The 10504-nt window shown below is 34.2% G+C and overlaps 2 protein-coding genes across 2 annotated transcripts; both read right to left on the bottom strand.

Annotated features, from left to right (window-relative positions):
- Positions 1-2252: 2252 nt before the first annotated feature.
- LOC111918057 (uncharacterized) lies at positions 2253-2969 on the bottom strand. The gene has a single exon (XM_023913721.2). It carries the CDS (start codon positions 2967-2969, stop codon positions 2253-2255), a length of 717 nt encoding a protein of 238 aa, XP_023769489.2.
- A 3935-nt stretch (positions 2970-6904) lies between these two features.
- Positions 6905-7969, bottom strand: LOC111918056 (uncharacterized). The gene is made up of 3 exons (XM_023913720.1): positions 7591-7969; positions 7302-7479; positions 6905-7121 (listed from the first exon to the last, which is right to left on the bottom strand). Exons 1-3 carry the CDS (start codon positions 7967-7969, stop codon positions 6905-6907), a joined length of 774 nt encoding a protein of 257 aa, XP_023769488.1.
- Between the last annotated feature and the right edge of the window lie 2535 nt (positions 7970-10504).

Here is a 10504-nt window from a genome sequence, read left to right on the forward strand (position 1 = left end):
AGTTATATTAGGGTTAAATATAGCCTAATCAACTATATTTATTCAGAATATAACCAACATGTGTTCAGGAGTAATCACAGTAGGAAATGAATCCATAAGCCTACCCCACTCTCCAATAACTCTAGGGAACCCAAACACAAATAATTAAAAATACTATGAGAGTAATTAAAATATGACTTTCGGTTCTTGGCTTTCATAAAGCATGTGATTTTGGCCATCACTTCCATAAAGGAAGTGATTTCGGTTTTGGTATGGGATTAGATTCCCAAAACTGAAAACAATATATATATATATATATATATATATATATATATATATATATATATATATATATATATATATATTATGAATTATCATGATTTACTTTAAGAGTTTGACTTCTATTTGAACAAGTGTGACATTTATTGATTTTTATTGACCTGAAATAACTGGCTGTTACAATCCACTAATTTTTTGATTCACTCTCATCGCGAATCTAATCCATCAATTTTTTGGTGTCGTATCTTTCTTGTATATTGCTCGATCTGATTTGATTCACTCTTCTATGTACTTGTTAGTCAAAATCGTTTTTCAAAGTTATTCTCGAATATTTTTACTAATTTATGTGGAAGCATTTGAATTGTTTTTCTTATGACAATCGATGATATCCTTGGTTTGATAATCAATTTTGATCGGTAAAAGATGATTTGAAGTTTTGATTTTGATGTTTTTAATGTGATCGATTGATTAGGGGGGTAACAAAAATATGTAATAAGGTGGTGGGACCCAGCTGATTATGAAATATGTTTTTTAATAAATAAATAATGAGTAAACATTATATTAAGTGAAAAATAAATGTACATGGGCAAAGTAGTCTTTTTACATTTGTCAGGGACCAATCACGTAAAAAAAATATATAATATAGACCGTCCAAGTTAAAAAAACGATTTAGGGATCAAATATACAGATTACTCCAAACCACAAATACCATTCATGTAATTTACTCTTCAAAATACTATGACTGGGACATGCAAAGAACCATCAAACAAGAAGAGTGCATTTCGGAAAATACTCAAAGTATTCAAAAAAGGTTATGAGCAAAAACTATGTTTTAAAACATAATCTTGGAAACAATAAAAATTAAATTCAAATTTAAAAGGTTGTAATTTTATGATCTTATCATCAACTCCCACACATCTTCAAATTTCTTTCCAGCTCTTCTCCATTCCTATATATAACTTTAGATGTTAGTACCATATACTCAGAAAATAAGAAGAGTGAAAAGATCATGTCTTATAGTTATACGTAACTTGTTGGTCGTATGCCATCCTTGCCCTTCTTTCTATAGTAGAGACAACCATCGTCTTGAGCATGATCATTTTTTTCTTAAAGCTGTGCGTCAATTTCCTTGGCATATATCTTGGCTTTTGTATCGTCGTGATATCTCTTTTCAACATACTTCTCCTTTAGATCAATAAGTGAATAGGCTCTCCCTCGAAGCCAAGCAACCTTTGCCCCCCCCCCCCCCCCCCCTTTTTTTTTTTTTTTTTAGTTCAAGAATTAAACCATCCAGTGGAAAGTTGAAGACCGTATCTTTTTCGCTCTATCACATCGTTTCTTTATTTAAAAAATGAATATCGGTTTCGGATGTTAAGTTCCTCATGGATAGAAAGTTTTCTTTGCCACCCCTAGCAGGAGTTACAAGGCATATGTTCTAAATAGTCAACATATTACAAATGATAATCTAATATTAATTTTCAAAACATAGAGAAAACATTGCAAATAAAAGAATGTAATGACGTGGCCAAGCTTCGTAGAAGGTCGTTGGTGCACCCAATAACGTCCATGTCTCAATTTATTTTCTATTAGGCCATCCGTTATACCTACCACATACCACATATATGGTGGGTGCCACATCATCACCACATTCCAGTACCACATACATGAGGTACTTACCACTAAACACACCACTCCATCTTATTTTTTTATTTAAATTTAATTCAAAAATACATTAAAACACCACTCCACCTTATTTTTTTATTTAAATTTAATTCAAAAATACATTAAAACACCACTCCACCTCATTTTTTTATTTAAATTTAATTCAAAAATACATTAAAAACATTTTTTAATACTATTTTTCCATTAAATTAAAATACCAAATTACATTAAATAAAAACTAAATTAATTGAAATTAAAAACTAAAATAAAAATAACAATCAAAATAAAAATTACATTAGTTAATTTAAAAAAAAAAAAAAAACATTAAAAAACTAAAAATTCCAACCATACATAAAATAAACTACCCCCCTACGCCTACGTCGGGCTCGAACCGACTCTTTCATTGCTAGAAAAAGTTCCAAGTCTTTGCCCTCAAGGTCGTCCGCTTTCATTTTCAAGATTTCCATGTCGGTTTTTGTTTGAAGTGTCTCTTGTGCCTCTTGAAATAATGTTTGTGCTTCGATCATTTTTTGTTCCATCCGAGTCATCACCTCGGCCTTCGTTTCCTGAAGCTGCACATATCGATCAAATTTATCGCCGAACATATCCATAACACTAGAATTCGAAGATGTTGACGCCGCTTTTTTTGCTTTATTTCTTCCAACGGGCCGAGGAAGAGGTTGGTCGGTTTCAAGATCTATCGGATCGTCGTTGATGTCGATGTGTGTTCGGCCGTCCGATTGTTGAGAAGCTCCATCGGGGTTTCTCGAACGCTTTGAACCGGAAGATTGGGAACTTCCTTCCGTTTGCTCTTTCCATTTTGGGGAGTCTTTCAATTTTAGCCACGGCTTCATATACGGAAAAGCTTTGCGTGTAGGCGTTGTTTTTTCATATTGGTCCATGGCCGCCTTGAAAACATCAAAATCGTTCGAGCCGCTTTTGCGTATGTTTAGGAGATTGTTGTAGATTCCTCCAAAATCGGTGCATTTTAATCGAATATCTCGCAATTTCGACGTAATTTGATCGGCATTTCGAGCTTCACTTTCCATTAACTCGTAAAAAATGGCTCGGACTTTTTCCCAAAAACTTCCGTACATCTGGCTATCTCCTACAATTGGATCTTCGGAAGCCGCCACCCATGCCTCCGCTAGCTTTTCTTCTTCTTCTTTTGTCCATGGGACCCTTTCTTGGTTGGTAGTGGGTCGGGCCGGTTTTTTTCATTTTTTTCTTTTTTGGTTGAGGTGGTGGTGAAGGTTGCGTTTCCGGAACAAAATCCGGCGAAAGTGGTGGTTGTGAGCTTGGTGGTTGTTGTTGTGACGATTGTTGTTGTAGTTGTTGTAGTTGTTGGAATTGTTGAAATTGTTGAAATTGTTGGTATTGTTGTTGCATTTGTTGTTGTTGGAAAGCCGGAAAAGGTTAATATTGTTGTTGGAAAAGTGGTGTTTGTTGGATAGGGGAACCACTTTGAAGTAGATTGATAAAACCGCCTTGAGGTGACTCCATCGTCGGGAATTGTCGAGGTGTTGTGTCTAACGCAAAAGCGTTATCGGGTTTGCGATTTCGGTAGTTTGGAGGGGTATTTTGGTTGGGATCCATAATTTTTGGTTGTGAAGATGTAGTGTGTAGTTTGTGTATAGAGAAAGAAAAGAATGGTGTAAAAAATAAGGAGTAAAAATATGGTATTTATAGGTAAATAAATTATTTATTTTTTTTATTTTTTATTTTTTTACAAATTTAGCCGTTTAACAACGGCTACTAAAACGGATACAAATCAACGGCTACAAGAAACGAATTCATTGGGCGTTTGGGTTCGTTGTCCGGGCCACGGATGGCCACGACCACGAGCCACCACGAACCACCGGGGTGGTGTGCACGGCCGTGGTTCGTGGCCAAGTAGACCACGGACCGATTCGTGCAATGTACACCGGATGCTCTTATCTTCAACATAACGTTGTAAGTTCACTTTATATTCTTTAATAATAATTACTATTATACTTATAGTTTAGTATTATAGTTTCCATGTAAAATCGTTGACTCGTGCATGATTAACACTTTGTTCCGAATTCAACTTAACGAAAGAAAAAAAAAAGAAATTGATCGAAGCGAGAAAAAGTAAAAAAAAAATTATGTTACTGAGTTCTACTTAAGGAATGAAGTGGAAGGAAACGGACGAATCGTTTTCTTTCCTAAGTTTCCTTCCAATTTGAAAGGATTTGAAGAGAAATGAACAAAATATTTAATTTTCCTTTTACTTCTTTCCAACTCGAGAACACAATATACAAATTTATTTTCTTTTCCTTTCTCTTATTTTTTCTTCTTACTTTCCTCTCCGTTCATTTCTTTTTATTTCCTAAAACTCAAAAACTAGATGTAAGTGTTTGTTTCATAATAAAATCATAAAAATAACCAAACGAGGAAATAACTTTTAACAAAAATAGTAGAGTTTTTTTTATTATCTTTTCCTTTGCTCAGGCAATTCAAAACCTCAAACCTATCCAACGGGTTGCTTGTTTTTCTAAAAAAACTACTTCCGATCACTTTTAGTTGTGTTGCATAGAACATGTACATCACTTGGCTTTTCGTAAGAGTTTGTTTTTTAAAAGATTTCTTACATAAAAATTGTTGCGCGTGTGTTAAGCGACGCAACATTGGACCATCCTCTTTAAACATCTTCTCACCTTATTTTAAGTTATATTATTCAACAAAGAATTGTTTTTTTTTCAACATATTTATTATTTTAATAATACTATGAATGATATTATATACAATTCAAGTACATTTTACATAATTTTAAATGTTTTTGGTAAATTTCGTATACATATTTTTTTGTGTTACATTGTTTATAACTAAATATTAATAGATTATAAAGTTAATCACTAAAATTATCAAATCTATTGAAGCTAACTGAAGAAATAACCATCGTATTAGAAAATTTAACAAAATAAACATGTTATTTGCTAAATTAACAATTTTATTTATTATTATTTAGCATTCATTATGTTTAATTATTTTATATAAAGGCTTTTTTTTTTTTTTTTTTTTTTTTATTTTTTTATTTTTTTTTTAAATCATACCATCACAATGATCTTTGTATCTATTTCCATGTGATTAAAACCAAATAAATTTTTTATTTAGAATTATTTTTAATGAGAAAATATTTTTAGTCAAATTTTATTTTGGTATTAGATTTAAAAGTAAATGATTGAAAATTGAAAATTCAAATAAAAAACATTTGAATCGGTTTTATTCGATGTGGTGTGGATAAATATAATTTAAATATGTGACATATTGTAACATCCATTTTCCAGATTGGATCAGAGTAGAGCATAAATAAGTCAAAGGCATGATTTTTTGGAAAAATCATGCATCATGACGTGACCAACCGAATGAGGAACTTGTATCTGGAGGTTAGTAATGACGTGATAAGGATTGCAGCCCAAGCCCATGATCTTTTAGGGCTGCCCTCGTATTTAAACACCATAAAGTCTGATTTAGGGTTCATTTTTCAGCCTCCATCTCTCTCAAACCTCAGAACCACTAACCCTAATCCATCTTAGTGGTTTTAGCTTATTTGGTGGTTTTGGTACTCTTTGAAGGAAGTAGAAGGTGAATTGGTGCAAGGAACAAGCAAGCAATTTTTATCTTTGATATCACCTTCTGGACCATTTATAAGGAATCAAGTTTCTACCTTTATGGTTTATTTTATTAGATTTAAGTTGTTTTAGTCCTATTTGGTTCATGGTTTTGATTTGAGTGAATGGATGGAATAAAGTTGGCAACTTTATAGTCCTATGGAGCCCCTAGAGCATCCTATCATATGGATCAAAGGATTAGTTGTGGATTGTGAACCTTTCTTGAGTTTGGGCCATTTTATTGCCTTTTGACCTAGGTTGGGTATACGACATACTTGGAGCATGCATTTCCACAAAGTTATCATTTTTATGAACTTCTAAAGTCCCTTAAAGCTTTCTGATAACTTGGAGTTGAAGACTTAATAGATTAAGGACTCAGATCAATAGGATCTTGCCTCATACTGTGGTCACGATGTAGCATGGAGAGTGGCACGACATGAAGATGGAGGTGATGGGTTTTGAGCATAGAAAACAACCCTAAGTGTGCATGCAACCATAATATGTTGGATCTATGTTTTCTCTTTTAGACATACAAGCATTGAACACAAAACTAAAAACCCTAGGAGACATGTATTATTTTTGAAAGTAACAATAACTAGGGTTAAAATACATACCTTGATTGTTATATTGTAATAACAATGAAATCCTTTAAGATCTTGAACTTTCAGAGCAAGTATTACAAGTGTAACACCTCTAATGGCTCACAAACGCACCAAGTAAGAGGATGAGAGGAGAGAGGAGATAGGAGGAGGAAGCTCTAGAATTGAGCTCTTTTTAGGGTCTGGAAGCATTGGCCAAAATCAATAGGTAAAGCCTCTTTATATAGTTGTTGGTTGCATAGAGCCAAAGCTTGGATTTCTTGGAGGAAACCCTAATTTCCAGCTTAAGGCCTAAGCATCCCATGGACTTCCCATCCCTTAGGCCATGGACGAAAATTCTAGGGCCTACCTAGAAGTTTTCATCCATCCCTTCTAGGATGGTCCAAGAGCCCAAAATCACAACTACTAAATAACTGCTATAACACCCCTCCCAGGTATATAACTTTACAATTTTATGTCTATATCAGAAGATCTACTCAGGGCCGGTCCTAGACAATTTGGGGCCCGGGGCCAAAATAAAATTGGGGCCCTCATAATGTTTTTTTTAATAAAAAAAAGAGGGCGGCACCTCCAAAAATTTTATTAATTAAAAAAAAATAATACAATTGAAGGCTGGGGACTCCCCACCTATGGAAAAAAGACTTCGGGACAGGCCCCGTAAGCCAAACAACCTAGCAACTATTAATACAAAACAATAAATAAAAAAGCCAAAACATGCTCTAAACCAAAATACATAAACATATCAAAGAAAAACTAAAGAAATTTACATTTACGAGCTTTTTTAGATGCAAAGTCATCAATTATAGAATCAAGTTCAATATTATCCAACAAATCTTTTTCAATGCATAACATAGCCAAACCATTTAATCTTTCTTGTGACATTGATGATCTCAAATAATTTTTTAATAATTTTAGTTTTGAAAAATTTCTTTCTGCTGATGCTACAGTAACTGGTATGGTTAATAAGATTCTATATGCAATACAAACATTTGGATAACAATCTTTACCTTTGACAAACTCTAAAATTTCAACCGATGACATAACAACATTTGGGAAAGTTTCTTGAAAAAGTTTTTCGTTACAACCTCGAAAATCCAAATTATATTTTGCCAAATATTTAATGACAACAATTATTCTTTTTAAAACTTACCTCCAACGTTCTTTTTCAGTTAAAACTTTATTTTGCAAATCTTTATCAATTGTTTTATTCTTATCAAATCTTGCTATTAGTTCATCCCAAGAATCCATACAAAAAAGATGTTGGGAACTATTTTCATGTTCTTTAAGTCTATCAAAAAGATGTTTCCAATCATTAAATCCATCATTTGCTAAAGAAATTTTATTAACATAATTATTAGGTTTAAACAATTTACAACAAAAACAAAACACTTTATCAACTTTTTTTGAGTAAATTAACCATTTTTGATCTATCCTGTCACCATGACTTAACTTTCTAGTATAAGAAGCATAAGAAAAATGTCTAGATAGATTATCTTTAGGATACACAAAATTTGATTCTCTTATTGGCCCTTTTTCAATCAAAATATCTCTTAAGTTATTATCAAGATTATCCCGATTACTAGGATCATATATATCTAAAGGTGGAATAAATTGTTCATTGTTATCATTCATGACATTTTCATTCTCATTCTCATTTGAAATGTTAACATTTTCATTATTGACATTAACATCTTCATTATTAATATTTTCATCATCAAAATCAACATTTTCATTTGAAACTTTTTCTTGAGAAACATTTTCATTCATGACATTATCTTGCTCATTAAAAACAGTTTCATGTGAGATTATCTTGTTCATTTACTTGTACATCAGAAAAACTATTTATTTTAAAAACTTGTGCATAGACCCTTTTTGAGTTTCATTATCTTGTTCAATTTTTTGTTTTTTCTTTCGTTTTTCACTTCCAGACATATACTTTCTAGGATGCATATTTAATAGAGTGATAAAAGGCAATCAGGCAAACAACAAGCAAACAGATAACAAATAATAAAAGAAGGGTTCTTTTTCTTTGTACCTACTGCCAGTGATGCCTTGATAGTTGATGGTAATTGGTAAATTGTTGATGCTGTAAGCCTTTAAATAACCTCTAAGCAATTGCCAAATGCCAATTGAAAAAGCCCCACAGCTACAACAGAAAATTCTGAAGTTTTAAAAAAAAAAGAAATCAGATTAAAATATTAACATTAAACAACTGAAATTAAGCAAATGAATAACAAATTATCTTTAAAAAAACCGAGAAGGCTACTTACAGTTATAGAATCAGACTATCAGAGTTAGTGAGTTACAGGGATTCATAATCACACAATCAGAAGATCATTTTCCTTGATTGATTCTACATAGCATAAACTTATGAATATCAGATTCATAAAAAAAATCACAGAAATATAAGAAATATGAATGGTAGAAATTAGAACTTATAGATACAAATAAAGAAGAAGATTAACAACCGAGAACTTACAGATACAAATAAAGACAACGATTTTGTGGGATTAATGCTTCTTCAAGTGATCTTGTCTTCGTCTGTGGTGTAGTTATATTGCAGAAAAAAAAATTAAACTTGCAAATCGAAAATATAAGGCAATAATCGGTAGAAAGGGGAGAATTGGGGAAGAAATCGGTAGAAGGAGAAGCAACCAGATGTACTAAATCGCCAATTCGCCAAATCGAAAATTAGAAGAGGGAGAATTGGGGAAGAAATAGGAGATCGATTCAATTCAAACTGAAGAAGAAATACAAGTATTTGATTATTGAGACCGTTGCTTACCTTAGAATCCGGAGAAAACGTTTCGATTTTCCATAGCCGATCGTTGAAGATTTAATTGCGCCTTGGAAGTCGGCACTCTCGCACGCCCAGTTGTTCCCGATTCCAGTCTTCCTCCGCTTTCTTTTTGGTTGACGACGCATTGATAAGAGAGGGAGTATTGTAGTATTGGGCTTCAATAATAATCAGTCCAATAAAGCTTAAACCTAATGGGCTAATGTTATACAATTAATATAAGAGATATAAAATGGGGGCCCTATGACATTTGGGGGCCCGGGGCGGTCGCCCAGCTTGCCCAGGCCCATGGGCCGGCCCTGGATCTACTCGACGAGTTGGTGCCTAGAATTGTCGAGTAGGGGCACGTTTGGCCCCCTATATTATATGCCAAAAGATTGATTCAAGTTCCGTGCTGCTCACACATGGTTTAGGTGACCAACTTGATGAGTTGGTGAAACCGACTCGACGAGTTGGAGCTAGAATGAGAAACCCTAATCCTTGGGGGTTTTGCACCCTATTTAAGGGTCACTTACCCCCTTAGCCTCCCTTACAACCCCCTTGTGAGTCCAAAAACCCTAAATCGTTGCTTACACTTCATTTTGGTGTGATTTTAAGCTTGGAAGGAAGATTGTGAAGGGAAGAGCTTGAAGTGAAAGAAGTTGGAGCAAATAGAGGTTGTGGATCTAAGTTCTACTTCATCTCAACATCACCTTGAAGGTAACAAGTTGTTACCTTGGTCCTCCATTAGTTAGATCTCTTGTTTCATCAGCTTGGAATCCTTTTTAGGGTATTGGGGTGGTATTTCAGATTTGGGGCAAGATCTGAGGTTACAACTTCAGATCTGGACCCCTTTAGGCCCTTATTGTCATAAAGTCTCAGCCTTTGTCAAGCTATGGCCCTTTCCATTGTATTAAGCTTCTTCTTTAGCTTGGTTTGACTCTTGACACTTTACATGCACGTAAAGTTTGCGAATTTATATGATAACTAGGCCCTAGGAGGATAGATCTACCATTTGGAGCTTTTGAATGGCTCAAAATCATTTGGACAAGAAGTGGACTTTATGAACTCGACGAGTCGGATAAGGGACTCAACGAGTTAGGAATGGTTTTCCCGTTGGTTGGTTTCTACATGGACTCGGCGAGTCAGTAGAGGACTCGACGAGTCAGTTAGGGTTTCCCCGACTTCTGGACACGCATAGACTCGACGAGTTGGTCGGAAACTCGGCGAGTCATTGAGGGTTTCTATGACCTTCTAAACTCTTAAGGAACTCGACAAGTTGCTAGCTGCACTCGACGAGTTGGGTCAACATGGACTGTTGACTTGGACCAAGGGTTGATCAGTTTGATCTCTGAGGGTATTTTGGTAATTTGGGAATTTATGGAAAGAAGTCACCTGTGATTGTAGGTGTTGGATTAGGAGCTGCAATTGAAGGAGTCTGATTTATCGATTCGAGCTACTTGAGAGGTGAGTTCTCCTCACTATATCAATAGGGTCTACCACACCAAGGCAGGCGCTTTATGATTTACATCCTGGTTTCACATGGTTGCTATGTATTGATCTTTTAGATTTCATCA

Source organism: Lactuca sativa, chromosome 9 (genome assembly GCF_002870075.4).
Source record: "Lactuca sativa cultivar Salinas chromosome 9, Lsat_Salinas_v11, whole genome shotgun sequence".
Taxonomy (NCBI): domain Eukaryota; kingdom Viridiplantae; phylum Streptophyta; class Magnoliopsida; order Asterales; family Asteraceae; genus Lactuca; species Lactuca sativa.

Coding starts and splice junctions, on each gene's coding strand:
- LOC111918056 (XM_023913720.1), bottom strand. CDS start 7,969: ATGAACAAGATAATCTCACATGAAACTGTTTTTAATGAGCAAGATAAT. Junction 7,480..7,590: donor TACTAGAAAGTTAAGTCATG/GTGACAGGATAG, acceptor AAATTTCTTTAG/CAAATGATGGATTTAATGAT. Junction 7,122..7,301: donor ACTGAAAAAGAACGTTGGAG/GTAAGTTTTAAA, acceptor TATTGCATATAG/AATCTTATTAACCATACCAG.
- LOC111918057 (XM_023913721.2), bottom strand. CDS start 2,969: ATGGAAAGTGAAGCTCGAAATGCCGATCAAATTACGTCGAAATTGCGA.